The sequence below is a fragment of the Talpa europaea genome, assembly GCF_964194135.1.
Source record: "Talpa europaea genome assembly, chromosome: 10".
Taxonomy (NCBI): domain Eukaryota; kingdom Metazoa; phylum Chordata; class Mammalia; order Eulipotyphla; family Talpidae; genus Talpa; species Talpa europaea.
Window position 1 is genome coordinate 80,413,184 of NC_140077.1, and position 23,279 is coordinate 80,436,462.

At 34.4% G+C, this 23,279-nt stretch overlaps 1 protein-coding gene across 3 annotated transcripts in view; it reads left to right on the plus strand.

Annotated features, from left to right (window-relative positions):
- Positions 1–23,279, plus strand: part of KCNT2 (potassium sodium-activated channel subfamily T member 2) — a gene marked incomplete at both ends in the record, with an annotated part of 316,392 nt that overhangs the window by 286,843 nt on the left and 6,270 nt on the right. For 2 of the 3 annotated variants that reach the window (XM_084246074.1, XM_084246075.1), the window contains 3 exons: positions 3,876–3,959; positions 5,148–5,276; positions 12,943–13,246. In XM_084246074.1, the coding sequence (XP_084102200.1) occupies positions 3,876–3,959; positions 5,148–5,276; positions 12,943–13,246 (517 nt within the window). Of the gene's footprint in view, positions 1–3,875; positions 3,960–5,147; positions 5,277–9,631; positions 9,653–12,942; positions 13,247–23,279 lie in introns of all 3 variants that reach the window. The other variant, XM_084246076.1, reaches the window with a different exon arrangement.

Sequence of the window (23,279 nt, forward strand, 5' to 3'; positions counted from 1 at the left end):
ATTAACCAATGATGTCTTAAGAATCTGCTAATTATTGCATACTTTTAAAAATATGTAAAACAGATTTTGCAACAAAAATCTGTGCCCAACAAAGTGCCTAAGTTAACACTGTCAATTTATCCTAACTGAGAAGTTCCTGGATGTTATTTCACACAAATATATTTCAATCTTCAAACAGATAAAAAGCCAAAAACCTCTGAGGGAGACAGACTGGAAAGAAATAAACTGCCAAAAACTGAATGGCCTAAAATATCTATCATTGATTAGAGTAATCAGATAATTTCTAAAGATTACCACCAATGCCAAAAAATATTTACAGAACTTTAATTTGATGACTTTAAAGCATATTGCTGTGCCTTTACCCTTTCAGATTCCATATTGTGTGTACCCTCTTTTACCTTGCTTGACTTAATGAACTAATCCAAAGAGTGTTAAAACTTTTCTACTGGCCTTTGGGCTAATTATGCTCAAGAGTATGCCTCCAGCAATGTCATGAACATCTGTGTTTGCCAAATGAGCAGGAACAAACACGGGGGAGAATAAACACTGCATCTCCCACTGAAATATCCAGACACATTCACTGGTCACAAAGTCCTTTCCTGCTGGGGGAAGGACTTACCTCACACCCTTCCCCACACACATGTACTTCCAGTCTCTTAATGGAGGATGGAACAGAAGTCTTGCTTGAAGAGCAATGTTGAAACTGATCAATGTACATCACTAGCAGTCAAATACTTGATATCATTGCACCAGTATATTTCAGATTTTTATTCTAAACAGTATACTATACTTTATCCAATACTATTTGTATACTATAGTCATAATTCTATATGCTTAAATATATTCATGAGGAATATTAATATATAAGCTAATTGGAAGGTAAAGCATTCTGTAGGAATGGAAACTACTTTTTTTTTCTTTTTTTGCTTTTTCCATTACATTTTTTAGCAGTACTTATTTCTTCCTCTTCATTTTTGCCTATGTTTTTGTTATAAACAAAGATGTAGGAAATAATGTTTTCTGGAGTTACTACAGGAAGAATAGTTTCCAAAGTAGCCATCATTTAGGTTCCTTTCCCCATCATCACCTGAGATACTTTCCAGCCCATTTTTCAGATAAAGAAATGCTCATTTATGTGTTAGAAAATACTAGAAATGTAAAACATTATATATGCATGTGTATATATATATATATTAAAATTATATAATGAGCATTCTTTTATTCATAAATATACTAAATATCAGCTAATAGATGATTAATGATTTAAGTCTGTCCTCATATATATTTAAGAATAATTATAATTATTATTAAACTAGCATTGCATAGAGATTGACTGTTAATATAATGCTATCCTAGTAATCAATTCATTTGCTTCCCAAAGAAAACTGTGATACAGACATTATTATCAACCACAGTCTACAGATGAGGTCACAATTTTCACATAAAACAGATCACCCAGGGCCTCCCTGGTGGTGCAAGGGCTTACGCACTGCGCTATGAAGCAATCCACAGCCTCTGCAGCATGAGTTCGATCCCTGGCCTGCCAGGGAGCTGCCCACATGGTGAAGACCTCTCCTGTCTCTCCTGCTGCTCCCCTCAGCAGTATATTTCAGTCAATCTGCCTGTTTTGTTTCCCACTCTGTCTTTGGTGAATCCTCTCACCACCTGCATCTCTGGCCTGTACCCCCTCTCTTGTATGCATAAATAAATAAATCTTTAAAAAAAAGACAAATTATACAATGATCCATGTGAATGCTCATCTTCAGGCCATAATACCTCATAAGGTGACTCCCACCCCTATCCCTGTGGTGTTGTCCCCGCATTTATATAATGGTTTAATTTCTTATGGGATTTTTGCTTTTTAACTTACTACAAGGTTCTTTTTCTTTGTTATATCTTCTCCATAGACACTTTTTGCTTTCCCACTGGAAACACAGCTTACTCATATTTTTTAATAATTTCTATTCTCATCTTTGTAAGGTTTGAAAACCAAATTATTAAACAAATAGGAACCCTCTAAAATAAAATTAAATAGACACTAAATGAAACTGAAAAAAGATTCTTCTATGATTAAATTGTCCGAGATTTAAAACGTAGATTATGTGATATCAGGTGGGGTTGTCTACATCTTTTTGTCACATTCCTACTTTTTTGTCTGTGCCCTGATGAAGTTACCAGGCAGGTGTTTTCAGGACAAGGAATTTATTAGTGACAAACACTAAATGAGCTGCGTTGCCGTATCTGGCTTTAAAATAATTTAAAACAGTTCTCTGCCAAATCTTCGCTTTTCCCTTCCATGAGTACTTTCCACTATTCATCATGAAAAATAATAGTTTTTTAAGTGTCTGAAATTTTGTTGTAAAACTCTTCCTTTTTTAGTACACACTGAACTACAAATGAAGTTGAGAGATGTTCTCTTTTTTTAATCATTTAATTAATTTTATTTTATATAATTCTTGCTTCATTTTTCATTTTTGCACAATGTATGCATTTTTATTTTGGTTATATTCCCCCATACAATTGCACCCCCCCTTATTTTGACCCTAGTCCTTCCTCTCCCCTTCCTAAAGGCATGTCACAACTCATTTTGCCCCCCCCCCAAGTGTTCCCATATTAACTTCTACATTGACACATCTTGAAATTTAAAATGAGATTTCTTTGGTCTGAAATGAGGATTGGGTTTGTTTTCTTCTGTTCTTCTTTAGATGGGAGGGTTTTGCTTTCTGAACCTAGCTGTTTGTGAGCTCAAGTAGCAATTAACAAGTATAGTAGATTTATATGAAAGATATTTTAAAAGTCTTTCCTATGCAAAACAAATATTGGTTAAGTTTTTAACTCTTTAACACTTGAAGATCAAATTCAAGGAAGTCATTTCATGAAATTTATCAAATAATGTAACATTTGCCACGGTGAAATTTCCTTGCATCAGATGAAATTGTTTTCACTCAGAATTTAAAAATTATAAGAAATTAGAAACATTGTTAACTATTGAGTAATGGTTATGATACATAACAAAATATATCTGATTTGTTAGCACACAAGTAGTTGGATAAAATTTATTAATAAACTATTACTTCATTCACATTTTATTAACTTCAAATATTAGAAATTTATTTCACTAGCATAGAGATTAAACCCCCAAAATAATTAAAATATTACATTGCAAACTTTAGTTCATGCATTGGTTTTTTGATTCTCTATTTTATTTTAGCTCATAGCTCTTATCACATCTAATAATATGCATAAAATATAAACCTATCGATGGGGGTTGAGTCTGAGGACTTATCACTATCACTACCTGCATTACATTCCCGGCCAAGGAGCTAACTCACATATGGTGCAACAGACCTCTCCTCTCTCGCCTGCTGCTCCCCTTAACAGTGTATTTTAGTGAATCTGCCTGTTCTGCTTCCCATTCTGTCTGTGGTGAATCCTTTCATGCCCCTCACCAATTCTTTTTATTCCTTTACACATAAATAAATAAATAAATAAATAAATAGATAGATAGATAGATAAATCTTTAAAAATGTAAGCATATCAGATATTCTAGAGAGTAATTATTTTCTATATATCACTATAGACAGGTTAACTATGCTTGAGTATTAGAAATGAAAAGATAGATTTTCATTTCTCTTTTAAAATATGAGAAATGTCCCAGTTCAATATTCTACAATACATTTTATATTTTAATAAGAGTAGAAGGTCCTTTTATTATTCTTTTCTTTAAAAAAAATTATTTTCTTTTTCATAAAGTCTTAATGATGTATTAGGAGAAGTAATCTATGATTATCACTACCATATGGAATGTTTACCTAAAATGTTTACCTCCCTGGCTATTGCACTCATAATAAATACATATTTTGTTTGTATTGCAGTCCTTTGTGAAGGATTACATGATTTCTATCACCAGACTTCTCTTGGGATTAGACACTACACCAGGATCAGGGTTTCTTTGTTCTGTAAGTTAAACTCTGGAATGGAAGATTGTCCCCTGATGGACTCTTAGGATATCTGTCTCTAATGTACTTTAGTTAACTCTTTTGGGTCATATATATCTAATGTGTATGTGTGTATGTGTGGATGGATGGGTGGGTGCACACGTACATGTGTGTACTGATCCAAGAATAGCATCATCATTTTTTCCTTTAATATTTTTAGGGAAAACATACTATGTTAAGTGAATAATCATGATAAAAAAGTCACTCCACACAAAAATCAATTTCTTTTTTAAACCTGGCATTTTGAGACTGATAGTTTCTGATATAGGATGCCATAATGCAAAAAAAAAAAAAAAAAAAGTGATCTGGGCCTCCCTGGTGGCACAGGCAACTGAGCACAGCGCTGTGAAGCTGTCAGCAGCCTCTGCAGTGCCAGTTCGATCCCCGCCGGCCTCGGAGCAACCCACATTGCACGGCAGACCTCTCCTGTCTCTCCCGCTGCTCCCTTCAGCAGTGTATTTTGGTCTGTCTGCCTGTTCTGCTCGCCACTCTGTCTCTGGTGAATCCTCTCACCCTCCCATGCATCTGGCCTGTACCCTACCTCTTGTATAAATAAAACTAATCTTTTTTAAAAAAGGTGATCATGTAATTTAATCCCTTTGTTTTTTATATGATCATACTATGTCCAGATGTATTTTTTGAAATGACTGGCTAACAATTCAAACTTGTAATTAGCAAAAAGAGACTAGAATTTATGCCTCCTGTTTTTAGCCCTGTGCCTTTTGCTCCACTTTCTCAGTATTGGTGTAATTAGCACTTTTGATGGGGCAGTTTTTGTTTTGCTGGAGGGTCCTATGTACTTTAAGATACTTACTTTGGCTTACCCTGTCCACGGAATTTGGTAGCAGCCTTCAGTTGCTGGAACATTCAAAAAAGTCTCCACATTTTCCAAATCTCCCAGTCAGTTACCAATAACTCTTGCCTATGGATATTGAACTAAGACAATACTATGTTGCCAAAAATTATGCAGGTTTGTTTTTTTTTTAATTTGGATGAATCCCAAGGATATGCCTGAGGTTGAATGCAAGCCCTTATAAAATTCAACTTTGAGATTTCAAATTATTAATGAATTCTGCCTTCAAGTAGAAGAAAATAATCATTGGGTTTTTACTTCTTAAGATATGTAGATAATTCTCATACTTGTTATAGATGAAAATCACCGAGGATGACCTATGGATCAGAACTTATGCCAGACTTTATCAGAAGTTGTGTTCTTCTACTGGAGATGTGCCCATTGGAATCTACAGAACTGAATCTCAGAAACTTGCTACATCTGAGGTTTGGAAATATCAAGATATTCATATTTTAGTGTTTAATATGCTTGAAGACTGCCATTCCTAATCTTGGAAGCTGATTTCTGGAAAATGCCATAAAAAGTTAATAACTATACATAATGTTCATTCAGAATATGTCCATTCAGTAATGTCCAAAACAGTACATAATGTCCATTCTCAGAAGTAAAAATCTATCAGCTGTTTGTTTTAGGAAACTATGCCTGTGTTTAATAAAATATTGCTGCCTAATGTATTGTTCTAATTTGTAGACTTTGGCTCTGAATGCCTTTGTAGATCTAACATTTTTTATTTCTAGAGGATTGTTGGGAAACAAGCTAATTCTAAGTAATCCTCTCACACAGAAGAGGACAAGCAATCTAACTTTCTAATAAACTCCTTAACTTGTTATATATTAACATTTGGAAGAAAGCAAAACAAAGAAAAATTAATAAGCACTGAAACTCATTTTTCTAAAACTCTAGATTAAATAGTACTTTGCAGGCAGGAGATGAATCCCAGCAAAAGTGCCAGACTTTTCCAGAGATAGTTCACTAATTTTGAAAAACTAGAGTTCATTAATATGAAACAGAATTCCTGATGGCTGCAATTCCTGATAGTACCACATTTTGATCTACTCATGTTACATGGTTTTAAATAGTTTTTATATCCCTTAGTAAAACAGCATCTTTTAAATTAGACTCCTTTGTGAAATAAAATTTTTGCAGAAATGCATGACCCTATCAGCATCTAACAAAGTTATTTCATATAAATTATGTCTTATATTCTTGAAATATTTTTTCTTCACAAACTTAAATGTATTAGAAATTTTTGTTATTTTGTTTAGCCATTCATTTTATTTTCGTATGCAAAGAAGAAAATTTCTTATCAGCTGTGAGACTCAGATCAATTTTTATATGAATTTTAGTAGTCCATATAATTGGTAAACCAGTGTGTGATAAAATCACTCAATCCATATAGCAAAACAAAAATCTGCCAAGGCACATAAAAGCAATTGAGTAGATTTTTGTTTTCTTGTTAAAATTAGTAGTTTCATATTTAAATAAGTGATATATAGGACTGTGGGATATACTTCTAGTTTTTTGAGGTGTTTGTTGATGGTTTCACTACAGTTTCGGGAGTACTAAAAGGAACTATATTGCCATTTCTGCTCCTGAATTACAATTGTTATTGGCTGTGGATCCTGTGGTTCCCACTACAAAGCAAAAGTCCAAATCAGGAATGCCTCACAGTTAAGCATAAGTCAGTTTAAATATGTAAGATAGGCCAGCCAGATATGCTTAAAATTTTAAGAATATTGGATCTAAAAATATTGTTGATTAAAGATAAAGAGAAATAGTTTCATCCCTAACCAAGTAACAGTGTCTTATTTGAACTTGGTAAGTATGAAGAAAATTTCCATACAGTGGAGTATTATGTTCTTATACAGGCTTTGTGAATTTCAACATAGTAAATTCTGTCCTTGGTCAATTCCAAGTCCTTGTGAATTATTTTGTATGTGAATGACTTTGTTCCATGCTGTTTACACTGTTGGTAGTATTTGTATTGCTGTCAAAGAACATTTAACATTACATTTTTGTCAAATCTTCACATCACAATAAAGATACTTCAGTAAAATGCTTATAAACCCTAACCTGCTCCTCTAGGGGACACATGAGGATGATATTTCTGTCTGCAGGAATATCCTTTATCCACAGTTCCAAGTTTTCTAAATTCATTGGTAGCAAAACATCACTTCAGTTATTGTGAGATTATGTATAATATTTACTACTTCCATTTTTTTAACATTTTTTATTTATTTATACAAGCACTGGGTACAGTCAGAAGTATGGGAGGGTGAGAGAATTCACCAGAGCCAGAATGGAGAGCAGAACAGGCAGACTAACGGGGTACACTGCTGAGGGGAGCAGCAGGCGCGGCAGGAGAGGTCTGCGTGCCATGTGGGACCCTCGCCTGTGGCTGGGGATCGAACTGGTGCTACAGAGGCTGCAGGCAGCTTCGCAGCCCAGCGCTCAACCGCTGCGCCACCAGGGAGGCCCTACTTCTTCCATTTAAAGTGAATAGTCATACTTTACATGGCAGAAAAAAGTATATTATGTAGTACTACCTCCCCCCAATATGAAGAATTCTAAATTAATAAGCATTTATTCCTTTTTTTTTTTAGTAGAAAGTGTGGAACTTCCTTTGTTTCCAGTTTATAAATTCAATGAAAATCATTTTTGCTTGATATATAATATAGACAGTGAACAATTTAATTAGAAACTTGAAACAGATTATTTTGTAGCATACTAAATACCAGCATCTTTGAAGTACAGAGAATGAATTTATGGAATATGTTACTCTGATTGTTGGTCACCTTCACAGTAAATATATCCTATAGGTTTAATAAATGTATATAATGGATGATTACTGAATTACTAATCATTAACTCTTTACTATTAAATTGGAAAGTAAAATTTTATATGTATTATGTATACATATATATTTTATGTATAATAAGCAGATTAGCTTTTATAAAATGTTAGTAATAAAATGAATTTAATAATAATTTAGAATAATTTAGAAACTCTAGCTGCCCATTTTCAATGTTTATTTCATTGGGACGCATGTTTGGAATTTTGAGACAGTTTCAAAGGGTCTGTAATAAAATGTTTATTATACGTATTTTTATATTTGTATAATAAATACATATAAAATAGAAAACATATAAAATTATATTTTATGTTTCTACAATATAAAACATTCCCTTTAGGTAATGAGTTAGATTTGGGTTATATTAAAGAAAATAATTGAAAATTTTACATCACCCTATTGAAAAAATGAATAGAATATTAATCCTTAGAACTGAAAAAATAAGTTGGTATGATTTCTTTAATATTTTTTTTATGCATACAAGAGCTGGGGTACAGGCCAGAGGTGTGCGGGGTGAGAAGATTCACCAGAGACAGAGTGGGAAACAGAACAGCAAATTGATTGAAGTACACTGCTGAAGGGAGCAGCGGGAGAGACAGGAGATGTCTGTGCTGTGCCATGTGGGTTGCTCTCTGGCCAAGGATTGAACTCGTGCTGCAGTGGCTGCAGATAGCTTCACAGGTTGCGTCTTAATGCCTTGCACCACCAGGGAGGCCCAGCATGATTTTTTTAATTGAGGTAACATTGGAAAACAATGTTGGTTGTGTTTTAGAAGCATGAGGCCTCCCTTCAGGTGTTGTCACCACACCACAGTGTCATGACTGGGCAAATGAACTTCTAGATTCTATAATCAATATGAAAAAATATAATATTTCTGTAAGTTTGATGAAATTGAATGTTTGTTTAGTTAAATATGTAAGTATGAGGAAATAATTTATTGTAAGATCTAATTTTTAACACATTAGATTTTTTTTTTTTTTTTGGGTCTCCCCTGGTGGCGCAGTGGTTGAGTGCTGGGCTGCAAAGCTGCCCACAACCTCTGCAGCACTGGTTCGATCCCTGGCCACCAGTGAGGGTCCCAAATGGCGCGCAGACCTCTCCTGCCGCGCCCACTGCTCCCCTCAGCAGTGTACTTCGTCGGTCTGCCTGTTCTGTTCCCTGCTCTGGCTCTGGTGAATTCTTTCACCCTCCCGCAATTCTGACTGTATGCAGTGCTTGTATAAATAAATAAATAAATCTTAAAAAAGTTAGATTTTTTTTAAATTGGAAAGACATTTAATGAATTACATGGGAAAATGTGTATATTCATTTTAAATTTTTAAATTTTAAATTCTATTTATTGAGGTAACATTGGCTTACAGCACTGTGAGCGTTGAGTATAGGCTCACACCTCTATAATGTGCCACAACCAAAGCCCAACTAAACCTCCACTTAGTTCATTGAACCCACCTGCTTCTTCGTGCCTTCCCCCCACCCTCTCTTTTGGTAGCCTCAGTTCAATAGTACAGGTATTGAATAGTACAAATACTGAATAGTACAGATATTGAATAACATTAATGATTATTGATATTATGTCAGCTATTATCTTATGAATATATTATTTTTCATCATCTTCTGCAAACTGCTTCATTTTCTTTGATGCCTCTTTTACTTTTTTCAACCCTTAAAAAGAAAATTTTAGCAAAAAAAAAAAAAAAGACCCAAACAAACTGCCTAACATGAACAACTCTCTGGTAAACTTTTAAAATAATAGCTTATGCTTTACCAAATTTTATTCAAAAGCTCTAGGATAAACAATCAAACACAGTATATTAATGCTACTTAGTTCTGTCATATTTTGTTCTCATTACATATTGTTTCATGTATGTATTGTTTAGTCATTATTTAAACTGTATTTTGTATGTTTCTTTTTCCCTCTCTTTGTGTCAGTTTCGAGAAATAGCATCACAAGTAAGTATTTTGTTTGTCTCCCATTCCTCAAATGGTTTAATATATGACTTCAAAGCTGTTGAAGGAAAGGAATATTAAGATTTAATTTAATTTTTCGGATTTTAAAATAAAGCAAATTAATGAAGATGAAATATATATAAATATTCTCTATTTTCAACTTAGTATATTTATATTTCCTGATCGGATTACAAATTTGTTTTACCTGTTTGTCCTCAAATCATATTAATATAGTAATTCAGAAATCACATGTTTTACTGTGTGGGTCTCCTTACCGATAGCCACTTAATGGTGATGGACTGTTTGTCCTTAAGTGAGGTAGCCACCTTCACAAAAGGAAATAATGGGGATCATATGATATGAAACATACCCTTTAGTTCTTATTTATTATGTATGTATGCAGACATTAAGTATATTCCTAAAACTTGGATGTTATTTTCAGCTGATTTGGATTTTTAATTTTATTTGCCATTTTCTTCATTTAAACTGTAGTAATTGTCATTATGTTTTAGTGCTTAACACAAACTCCCAAGATTAATATAATTACTGAAATCATTATAATATAAACACTTTCAACTTAAAAATTGCATTTCAGATATCAAAGTAATGGTAAAATGTAGTCATCAAGAGTAAAACTTGTGTGTGAAAAATAACAAATGAAGTCCAACTTAAGTACCAACTAAAAGTCTATGTTTGATGTTGCTGAATTTTGGAGAGAAGATCTACATTATCATAATATCCAAATTGTTTGATATAATGGCTGTTGTTTTGATGTTGCTGAATTTTGGAGAAAAGATCTATATTATCATAATATCCAAATTGTTTGATATAACAGCTGTTGTTTTCCCTATATCATAGTCCTGAATCCATTTAATAATTTCAAATTCTGTTTATTAAATAAATTTGAACATCTTAAATTATTTATTTAAGGTTTATAATCTGTCATTTTATTACTTTTCAAATTTTTAAAAAATTTTTTAAAGGAACTTTTTTTTTTTAAGATTTATTTATTTATTTGTACAAGCACTGGGTACAGTCAGACATGCAGGAGGGTGAGAGAATTCACCAGAGCCAAAGCAGGGAACAGAACAGGCAGAGTGATGAAATACACTGCTGAGGGGAGCAGCGGGCATGGTTGGAGAGGTCTGTCGCGCCATGTGGGACCCTCGCCCAGAGGCCGGGATTGAACTGGCGCTGCAGAGGCTGTGAGCAGCTTCGCAACCCAGCTCTCAACTGCTGCGCCACCAGGGGAGGCCCACTTCTAAAAAATATTTTTATTTTAGTTCCAATATATTGATTCATTTGGGATTTACTAAATGTTTACCAAGAAAGCTTCACTTTGGGTATGATTTTATGATTCACAAAACTCAGCAAGTGTCTAAATGTGAATGAACCAACATGTTTTCAGTTTTGCTATCAAGTACCTATAACCTCAAACTACTGACTAAGGAATGATAGTCTCTACTGATGGTATATATTACTTTAGAGTTTATGAGTTTTAGTTTTACTGAAGATTTTCAGTATATTATCAAGTAGGGGAAACTAGAGTAAGTTAAAATTTGTAAAGATATCCATGATTGCAACACCATAGCATTTAAACCATAGCATTTAAAATTTTGAAACTTCCAGATTAAGCTCTGAGATATAAATACGGTTATAAATTTTATTCACATATTCTCTTATAATAAAGTTGTGAAGGTCAAAGAAATTATTTTATAACACTGTGGTACAGTACTGTTTTGAAACAAATATGAAGTTAAATTTTTATTGAATTTAAGTGTGAGATTATCACCTAATTGCCATTAGGATTTGTATGTAAGCTTTGACTGTGCATCCATAATTGACTTTTAAAGGATTTTATTGGAACCCCCTCCTGGTCTTAAATTGGTAATTTCATGGGCCTCCCCAGTGGCGCAGCGGTTGAGCTCTGGGTTGTGAAGCTGCCCGCGGCCTCTGCAGCGCCGGTTCGATCCCCGGCTGCTCCCCGGCCACTGGAGGAGGGTCCCACATGGCGCGCAGACCTCTCCTGCCGCCCGCTGCTCCCCTCAGCAGTGTACCTCGGTCCTTCTGCCTGTTCTGCTCCCCGCTCTGGCTCTGGTGAATTCTCTCACCCTCCCGAGCTTCTGACTCTACCCAGTGCATGTATAAACGAAACAAACAAACAAACAAATAAATAAAAAGCATGCCTCTATAAAAAAAAAAAAAAAGATGAAAAAATTGGTAATTTCAATTCTGTTACTTTGAAAGCCAGCAACATATGCATGTTATAGCTGAAGCATAAACTTTCACCCATTGAAGGAAAACACAGCAGATTTATGAATGCTTCTTATGTAGGGTGACTTTTAGGAAGCTGTTCATTTGCATGCACATACTTCTAGAAAGTAAAACTTTCTGCTTTGATCAGTGTTGCATTTCATATGGCTTCTTGGTATGAAAAGCAACATATTTGACACATAAAGCTTTTACTTATCAAAGACCTAAAAATCAAGAAGAGCTTACTTTAAAATCAGATATAATAGTAAAAGTGTACATCAACATAGACTTTATGAGTTTGTTCATTGTTTTTCCCTCCGATGGAAGTAAGCCTGATTTAAGTTTTATTTGTGGTTTTGGAATACATTAGCAAAACATTAGTATTTTATTACATATTTTTTCGCCTATAATACAAAGATCAGTTTCTATAATATATTGTGATATTTTAATCAGAAAGTATTTTATATGATGAATAAATAATGGCATGAATTTAAAATTATTTTGTTTTCTTCTGGATCATCAGGGAATAAATTCACATTATATGAAGTTCTTTCTAATGTCCTTAGAAAGAGCAATAATTTTAAAACCTTTAAAATATTATTAATTCCAAAACAAATCTTCATAATTTTAATTTAAATTTCATGTACGGCACGTGTAGATTTAGAAAAGTCCATTATATGGACTTTATTTGAGTAAAGTTATATGGTATCTAGTTTTTAGGTTGTTTGTTGTTTCAAACTACTCAAGCTAGTAGTCATTCATGATAATTCTGATGCATAAAAATTAAATCCTTTCATAAGAACTTATATTGGAAAAGCGAAGATATTTTATCTGGTTGATCTATAACTTCAAAAATATTTTCTAACATTTTTTAAAACAGAAAATTAGTATCAATGATTATGATTTTGCTCTTTCTGTGAAAACTCTCATGAGTAGATACATAATTGTAACAAGATATTTGCAAACAAATACTAGACTAGTTAACTCCAGAAAACAATTATTCCTAAATAACTAATTATAAATATCCATTTCCTTTAAAGTCTCAAATATCTATCAGTGTAGAAGAGTGGGAAGACACAAAAGACTCCAAAGAGCAAGGTCATCACCGAAGCAACCACCACCGCAACTCAACATCCAGTGACCAGTCAGACCATCCCTTACTGAGGAGAAAGAGTATGCAATGGGCCCGAAGACTGAGCAGAAAAGGTCCAAAGCACTCTGGCAAAACAGCTGAGAAAATAACCCAGCAGCGACTGAACCTCTACAGGAGGTCTGAAAGACAAGAGCTTGCTGAACTTGTGAAAAATAGAATGAAACACCTGGGTCTTTCTACGGTGGGATATGGTATGTTCTTTAAAAGCATTGTACTGTACCGACCTGTAGTTCCTTGCCCCTGTTAGTCGCTTAGTTGGCTTGAAGCAAGTGAAGAATCACAGTTTTGTTTCACAGGTCAATTTGAATGAACTAGTAACAGATCTAAGCTACAAAAAATAATTATAAATATGTCAAGTATTTTCTTAATTCACTGATGTGAACCCATTATGTCAATTATCTTAATTTTCATTTCGCAAAAACTATTTCATTTTAGAGACAAGGAAGTTCCTAATCAGTTTGTGAAGTAACTTACTAATTAGTTTGTTAATATTAAGTGTTCTGTAGAAATTTGTGCTTGTCTGGCTCTGAAGTCTCTTTTACACACACACACACACACACACACACATCCAGAGAAAACTCATCTTTTTTTAGGACCTAGGATAAAACAAATGTGAGTCATTGGCCAGTAACAAAATATGTAATAATGGATGAGCCACAATATTTCTACAAAATGTACTTAGGTTCTTGTGTCCAGAAACACAAAGTCTTCAAAAGTTTAACACTCAAATAATGTTTACCCTAATATAGATTATATCTGAATCAATAATTGATAGGCTTCTGTATTGATCTCTGATAGCAGTATAGACTATATAGCATAGTTTAAATATATGATGCAAATATAATTTTAACACATATTATTTATTAGTCGAAGAATTTTATTTTAAAAAGAATCAATAAAATTAGGAAAAACAAATTATAAATAAAATATTTTGTTTTCATACATATATAACTTGGCATATATAATATATATACACATAAATGTTACTTGGTATGTGTATATGAGCTAAGAGTGTTGGCAGACTAAGGATAAAATAAAATGTACTTCATAATTCTTCCCATCTTATCATTATCATTAAAGTCTCAACTTAAAACAATGGAGAGAGGGAAAACTTCCAATCACTGAATTATATAGAGTTTAAGTTATCTGTGTTTCTCTGAAGAGAACTTACTTACTTGGTGTCCATTCTATGCCAGGTAGTTTATGTATATCTTCTCATTACTCCTTATAAATGAGTAATTTATACTTTAATTAAGGTTGTACATTAGGGCCTTCCCGGTGGCGCAGCGGTTGAGCACTGGGTTGCGAAGCTGCCCTCAGCCTCTGCAGCACCTGTTCGATCCCTGGCCACCAGGCGAGGGTCCTACATGGCGCACAGACCTCTCCTGCCACCCGCTGCTCCCCTCAGCAGTGTACTTTGTCTGTCTGCCTGTTCTGCTCTCCGCTCTGGCTCTGGTGAACTCTCTCTCACCCTCCCGGACTTCTGACTGTACCCAGTGCTTGTATAAATAAATAAATAAGTAAATCTTTAAAAAAAAAAAAAAAAGAGATTGTACCTTAATCTGATTAGATAAGTGTCTCATTTTCCCCTTCAAGAATTTGAAGCTCATAGGTTAGGCCTTGTTCAAGGGCCTACAGCTGAAATGTGGTAGGATCAGGATTCCATATGTAATTGAAATTCATAAGTATATTTCACTTACATGTAAAACAGACTAATCTGTGACCAATAATTTTAATATAACCATCCAAGATCTTACAGTAAGAAGCAAATTGGAAGAATAAAATGATGTTCATTTAAAACTTCTTTTAATAGCTATTTGCCAATTTAATGATATTAAGTATGTTTATATTTCTTACATGACTGAAATTCTATATTTATGTATACTTTTCTTAGTTATTCCTCAGTTACTTTTTTCTTTTTTCTTTTTTTTAAAGATTTATTTATTCATGCATGCAAAAACCAGGGTATAGACCAGATGTGCAGGAGGATGAGAAGAGTCACCAGAGACAGAGCAGGGAACAGAAAAGGCAGACTTACTGAAATACACTGCTGATGGAAGCAACGGGTGAGACAGGAGAAGTCTGCCATGCCATGTGGGTATCTCCACAGCCGGCCAGGTTCCAAACAGTGCTACAGAGACTGAGGACAGCTTCCCAGCACTGCGCTTATCCGCCTGTGCCTCCAGGGAGGCCCCTCAGTACTTTTTACGTTTTTATAAAAGGTTTAGTAAATGATTATTCATCCCATTTCTACCTGTTTCTTGAGCATTCTAATCCCAGGCTGGCCTTTTAAGCAGTGTGGCAGGTAACCGTTTGCTTTAAGAGAAACATGCATGAGTTAACCATGTAAAAGAATCATCAGTGAATGTATTATGTTTTTACTAATGAAACGTTCTTCATGTAACTTGCATTTAATTTTTAAAATTTGTTTATTTAATTCTCACATTAGCTGTTACAGAAAGGAATGACAGATACTGTTCATCTTCTTTTTCCCTCTCTGTGTCCATTCAATCCATCTATTTACCCATAGACCCATTAGTCCTTTCTGAAGTCATGCACATCTCTAATAACATAGATGTTCTGAAAATAATATTTTCAATTTAGTACATCATGGGCCTCTGGTCGTCTCTGTTTATTCCTAACCCACAATAATTCTCCATTCAATAAACTTTCCTGGGAAACCTCTGAGCCAGGCATTATTCCCAACACTAGAAATAAAGCAATGACCTAGGTGGATAAGAACTTAGCATTTATAAAAGTGATATTCTCCTGTCAACCAGTAGATTTGTTGATGTATTTAGCTTCCCCAAGCTACCTTTTCATTCGTGAAATGAAAACAGGAATAGCTAGTCCTAGGTATGTTTTGAAGGACAAATGGGATAATAAATAATAATGTGCTTAACAATCAGTGAATACCATAGATTTACCATATGTCTGTTTATGTACTGTATGTGTATCTGTATTTTACACATAGAAAGAGTAAGATTTTTGTTTTTTCTCATCTCAAAAAACAAACAAAAGACAACTGTGCACCCTTGAGAGCAGTAGTGACTCCATCGAGGATCCAAACTCTAAAACAAATTATTGTTTTCCATGTTTGCCTTCCACCCTAGAGGGAAAGGAAATGTTGTACTCAACTTTTCATCTTTGTATTCCCCAAAATTACACATTTCCTGACACATAGGAACCCAGTAACTGCACATTCATTGTGTGAATAAACATAAGGCTGCAGATGAGAAAACAAGGTCTCAATTAGAAATGATTTCTTTGGTCACTTTGCTTAGTACACACTCAACAGTTACTGTAACTTACAACTTTTAATGCTTTGTATTTCTGTGTTTCCATGATACCATTCATTTTATTAACATTGTTATCAGTATTTTGTAGTGTTTCACATATTCAGAATGCTTTTAAGTGCTTTATATATGATGCATGATAATTGATTAGCTCCCATATGATCTGATTTTTTTAATGAGTAAGTCTGGCCTACTCCAAGAGAATAAACAGATTACTTTTAACTTTGTTGGATATGAAGCATAAAGAAGAGGGAAAATGAGGAGTGAAAGGAGAGATAAGAAGAGGAGGAGTTGGAGGAGGAAGTGTATAAGATGATGTCTTTGAGGGTGAACATAGTAAATTTAATTTGAATGCCTGAAAAACTTCAGATGCATATGGTTCCTTAAGAAATTGTATTTCTGCTAGCTTGGGCTCAAGAAAGAGACTTGAGCATAAACTTTTAATTAATGTCTTAAGAGTAGATGAAGTAACCTCAGGGGAAAGAGAACTCTGAAAGCCACATTTCAGGAATATTAAGGGAAGAGATGATTTTTTAAAAAATAAGAAGCTGAAGTATATAGAAGTGAATTATTCAAACAATATACCATAGTATAATAGTATGTTTCAGTTACTTACATGTTTTTTCATGATTTTGATCTTTTATATCTTCAGAACACCAGGTGCAATCAGTTTTGGCCTCTTCAGAGGCTCCCTCAGAGTAGTCATTACAGTCGAAGTTTTGTCTGTTACCCCAATGTGATGTATGTATATCATTGTCTATATATCCTGTTATGTGAAAAAATGTTGGAGAATGTTGGATTAGATATAGAAGGGAAGATAATAAGTTTGTAAACCAGATTTCAGTAGCTTGTATAAAAATTTTAGGTAAAGATGTGGATATAGTGGATTTAAATATATTCAGGACCCCCAAAGGATTGGACCCCCAAAGGATTGGACTGCTTCATCATGATTAATTTATTCATGGTACAAGATGAATATTGAACTCAAATCATTTAATCTACATTCTACTTAGGGAAGAAGAGAGAGAACAATGAAGGAAGGAAGGAAGAGAACAATGTCAGTTAAAAGACATTACCATGTGGTTGCACACACTGTTTCTACCATGTCCCATTAGCAAGAAAACATGTTTTATTTTTTATTTCCAAGTTAATATTAAAGTAGACAGAAAGAATGATCTCTCAGAGACAACTCTCAGTCTCTGACAAGTAGATATATTTTTTCTCATATTCTTTTTTATTATTATTATTTTAATTATATATATATTTTACATCATTTTTCATTTTTGTACAATGTATGCATTTTCATCTTGGTTATAGTCCTCATACAATTCCCACCCCCCCTTGTTTTGATCATACTCCCTCCTCCCTGCCTTCTAGTGTGTCTCTGGTTTATAGTTGCTTGTTGATTTTGATTTTTACTTTATTATAATTAGTCTTTTTCCTGGTCCCTTATTTAGGTTTTCTAAATTCCTGCTATGAGTGAGACCATCTGGTATTTTTCTTTTTCTTTCTGACTTATTGTGCTGAGCATGATCCCTTCCAGCTCCATCCATGTTGCTGCAAATGGCATGAGTTTATCTTTTTTGATTTCTGAGTAATATTCCATTGATTGCTGAGTAATATTCCATTGCTGAGTAATATGTGATGCATATGTACCACATCTTCTTGATCCAGTTATCTAATTTTGGGCATTTGGGTTGTTTTCATAGCTTAGCTATTGTAAATAGTGCTGCTATAAACATAGGGATGCAGGTGCCCTTTGCTCAGTAAATAGTGCTGAGAAAACTGGGTTGCTACATGCAAAAGAATGAAGCTTGACTACTACCTTACACCATGCACAAAAACCAACTCAAAATGGATTAAAGAACTAGACATAATACCTGAAACCATAAAAAATACATATAGAAGGAAATATAGGCGAAACACTACATGACATACACCTCAGTAACATCTTTAAAGACACATCACCCAAAGCAGTGATAGTGAAGGCAAAGATAAACAGCTGGGACTACATCAAATTAAAGAGATTCTGTACAGCAACAGAGACAGCAACCAAAACAAAGACACCCCACCGATTGGGAGAAAATTTTTGCACACAGCACGAATTATAAAGGACTGATCACAAAAATCTACAAAGAGCTGATGAGAATGCAACAAAAACAAAGTAAATACAGTCAAAAATGGGAAGAAGAGCTAAAAGGAAACTTCTCCAAAGAGGAAATGCCAATGGCCAACAGGCATATGAAAAAATGTTCAACATCACTTGTAATCAGGGAAATGCAAATCAAAACCCCACTATCTCTGGTGAATCCTCTCACCCTCCCACACATCTGGCCTGTACTTGTATGCATGTATAAATAAATCTTTAAAAAAAAAACTACAATGAGATACCATCTTACACCAGTGAGAATGGCACATATTAAAAAAAAACTCTCAACAACAAATGTTGGCGAGGATGTGGAGAAAAAGGAACTCTACTGCACTGCTGGTGAGAGGGCAAACTGGTCCAACCACTGTGGAAAGCTGTGTGGGAGATTCCTCAACCTGCTAAAGATGGAGATTTCATATGATCCAGCAATTCCACTCCTAGGTATTTACCCAAAGGACACAGAAACAGTAGATATATTTTCAAAAGAAATTTCACTGCAAAGGAAAGGTAAGAACTATGAGTAAGTAGAGGAAGAGGGGCTGTTTTTTCTGAAGATCAGAGAGGTATGAGCATATTTAACTATTAAGACTGAGCCATTGAAGACACTGAAAATACAGGGGAAAGATCAGAGTTAGGGTTCATTGCTTAGTTATTTGGAAGTGAGGGAAAGACATGTTTTTAAATGCAATGAACTTACAGGTAGATTGACAGGAAATTGTACAGTATTTCATCTGATAAAAAGAGGTAAAGTCATCTGCAGAGGAAGACGGCAAGAGTAGAAGGGTGATTGTTATGAAAATAATTCATAATATTTGCAATCTCAGAGGGAAAGATGTCCTTTCTGTCTAATCTCAAAGGGATCATGCTCAGCGAAATAAGCCAAAAAGAAAAAGAAAAATACCGGATGGTCTCACTCATAGCAGGAATCTAGAAAACTTAAATAAGGGATCAGGAAAATGAATAACTATAAGAAAGTGAAAATCAATGGGCCTCCCCGGTGGCTCAGCGGTTGAGCGCTGGGTTGCGAAGCTGCCCGCAGCCTCTGCAGTGCCGGTTCGATACCCAGCTGCTCCCCGACCACCGGAGGAGGGTCCCACATGGCGCGCAGACCTCTCCTGCCGCCCGCTGCTCCCCTCAGCAGTGTACTTCGGTCCTTCTGCCTGCTCTGCTCCCCGCTCTGGTGAATTCTCTCACCCTCCCGTGCTTCTGACTGTACCCAGTGCATGTATAAACAAAACAAACAAACAAACAAATAAATAAATAAAACATGCCTCTAGGAAAAATTAAAAAAAAAAAAAAAAGAAAAAAGAGAAAGTGAAAATCAAAATCAACAAAAAATTATGAACCAGAGACACTTTTTGGGGGGTGGGGACCGAGAGGGGAGGGATTGGGGTCAGAATGGGGCATGTGCAGTTGTATGGGGGAAATATAAAAATAAAATTTATTATTTAAAAAAAATAAAATAAAATATTATGTCAACTGTAAAAAAAATTAATATAGAAATTTTCAACCAGGATAAATTTGGAAAGTATAGTATAATGAGCACACATAAACTCATTATCAACTACCAATTCATGGCCTGTCTTGTTTCATATGTGCTTCCACAAATTCTCTTCACTTCTTTTATTATTTTTAGGTAAATTTCAGATATCTGTATTTCAATATATACCTCCATAATTTAAGAACTCGCTTTAAAAATATAACCACCTACAGTATTCACACTTAAAATATTTTTGGTATCATCAAGTATTCATTTGATGTTCAGATTTCCAATTATCTCACAAATGGCAATTTTTTATACTTTATTTAAATCAGACAGGGTGAATTAAGGTTGTTGCTATGAAATTGTTGAAATGTTTAGTCATTTTTTAGTTTCCCCTAGCTCACATTTTCTTTCTGTTGCAATCTATATTTTAAACTCTCTTTGTTCTCTGGTTTCCTGTACTTTGATGGCCTGTCTAAATTTGCCCACTCTGTTCTATCCCCCTCATTATTGTGAACTCATAGGTTTAAAAGTATTTGACAGGTTTTAATAATTGTAGTTGTGAGCTATTCTTTGCGTTGTCCTCAATTTGATCTGCGGAACCTCTTCAAATTGCTTCTATTATCCTTTTGTTACAATTTTAACCTTTTATGATAGTCTTACTTGTCTGCTGGACTAAATGCTCTTCACCGTAAATAAGTCATATCTCCAAGGATTCTGTTTCTTTAATGGGAAGCAATATTTCCATATGATAGTCAAGTTCTAGAGATGCTTATTTTTTACTGAGTTTGTCACTATAAGTGTTTTCAGGAGACAGAGCAACAGGATAAGTAGATTATATAATATTGGGATTTATAATAAGAATTATATATTTGATTTTTGTTTTGTTCTGATCCAGAGTTCCTAAAGCCCTTGAAATTTATTAAATGATGAGAACAATAAAGGTCTTTTGTTATGTAAAAATCATGAGTTCCTATCACACCAATGGATGGGGGCCAAAGGAACCCACAAAGGGACTTGGTGATTACAACCTTCATTCTCAGTACCCCTATCTCTTCCACCTCAGGTGGGAGGTGGGAGAAACTGAAGGTTGAGCCCAGTCACCAATGACCAATGATTTAATCAATTGTGTCTGTGTAATGAAGCCTGTATAAAAACCCCAAGCCCTGAGTTTGGAAAACTAGCGTTTGTGGACACATCAAAACTGGCTCACCTGGAGAATTCATGGAAGCACCCTGCCCTTTCTTCATGGATTGCTCTGTGTATATCTTCCATGTGGCTGTTCCTGAGGTATAGTCTTTCATAATAAACCAGTAGTCCAGTAAGTAAATGGGCTTCCTGAGTTATGAGTCTCTTTAGCAAGTTAATCAAATCCATGGAGGAATTTATGGGAACTTTTTATTTGTAACCAGTCGATCAGAATTGTAGTTAGTGTCTAAAATAGAGGGTAGTCTTGTGAGACTGAGCCTTTAACCTATGGAATTTTGATGCTGTCTCTGGGTAGGTAATACCAGAACTGACTTGCTTGGTGATGTTGGGAACGCCTCCCTGTGAATTGGAATTGGGTACAGAACAATTTTTAGATGGATGTTTAGGAGACTTTTCAAAATTTAATTTCATTTTTTAATAATGTAAGCTACTCATATAGTCAGTCACATAGTCAATAAACTCTTCACATAGTTAATATTGAACATAGTCAAACATTTAATATAAGATATATTAAAAAATTTTAGCATCCTTGTCATTTCACACAATCTCTTTTTTCCCTCATGGATGAACTTTCCATTAACTTTATTGTTTATCATTCATTTTCAAAAAATATAAATAATGGGCCTCACTGGTAGTGCAGGCGGTTGAGCGCAGCACTGTGAAGCTGCCCGCAGCCTCTGCAGTGCCAGTTCAATCCCTGACGGCCACAGAGATACCCATACGGTGTGGCGGACCTCTCCTGTCTCGCCCACGGCTCCCCTCAGCAGTGTATTTCATCAGTCTTCCTGTTCTGTTCCCCGCTCTGTCTCTGGTGAATCCTCTCACCTTCCTGCACATCTGGCCTATACCCCAGTTCTTGTATAAATAAATAAATCTTTAAAATATATATATATATAAATAATAAAATTTGGATGGTAGCATGATTGTTCGTTTTTTTCCATGTTGCGTCTTTCAATAAATATATTCTGGACAGACTTGCTAGAATATAGAAGCAGTGTTTGGTTCTTTCTACATCTGTCTTATTGTCCAGTGAAGATGCATCATAATCTAATAGCCAGATTATGTGTTTATGTGTCTTTTGTGATGACAAATAGATTGCAAGTAATAGGATTATGTATTTATCTTTCTGTATTTTTCCTTGTCTGTTTCAAGAGTAAAATTTTTCAAAGCAAATTAATTTTGCTCAGTAAATGTATCTTATATTTTTAGTAAAGAGTTTTACTTAATCATTTGCTTCTTTGCCACCATCAATGTTGATAGTTATGATAGGGTCTTAAAGAGCCAGCATTTTCCCCACCAGATCAAAGAAATAACTGAAAAATAAACATAAGGAATGACCAATATAGACAGAATACCAGACTTAAAGCTGATAAAGCTAGATTATTGAAAGTGAATTGTTACCACATTGACCTTTCAAAACATTGCTTCCTTATTCTTAAAAACAACATCGGAAAGAGAATGAAATGTAGACCTTTCCAACAAAGCAGCAGAGCAAGAACAAGCAGGCCAGAATTAACTTGCATCAAGGTAGACAGGAAAAAGATAGCATGGCTTTGAGCTCAGCAGCTTCTTTTACCCTAATTGGAAAGGTAAGTAAATCCTCTCTGAGAAATCAGTGAGGGCTACATGAGGAAAGTAAACCAGAAGCCATAAACTCTGGGTGTGCATTAACACATCTTTATATGGGATCATTAAAATGGAATCACTGCACATTAGCAAAATATTTACTCCAATTTCTAGAGTGCATTGAAAAAGTAAAATCCTCAGAATAATAAAACAGGATATTGAGCATAAAAAATACATAATAGTTATATCTATTGAAATAAAGTTCTCAGTTATCTAAGCAGTATTTGCATTCCTAACAGGAAAAAAAAAAATGTCACCAATAGATTTCTACTCAATCCTGGAACGAAAAAAGAGTATACAATATCTTATTAACAATCAAGGAGAAATGTTGAATATTGACACTGACTGAGAAGTTATTTGTTAAAGTTGTTTTCCTATACTTTTTTTGGTATTATTTATTTATTTATTTATTTTTATTTAAATATTATTTTTATATTCCCCATACAATTACAACCCCCTTA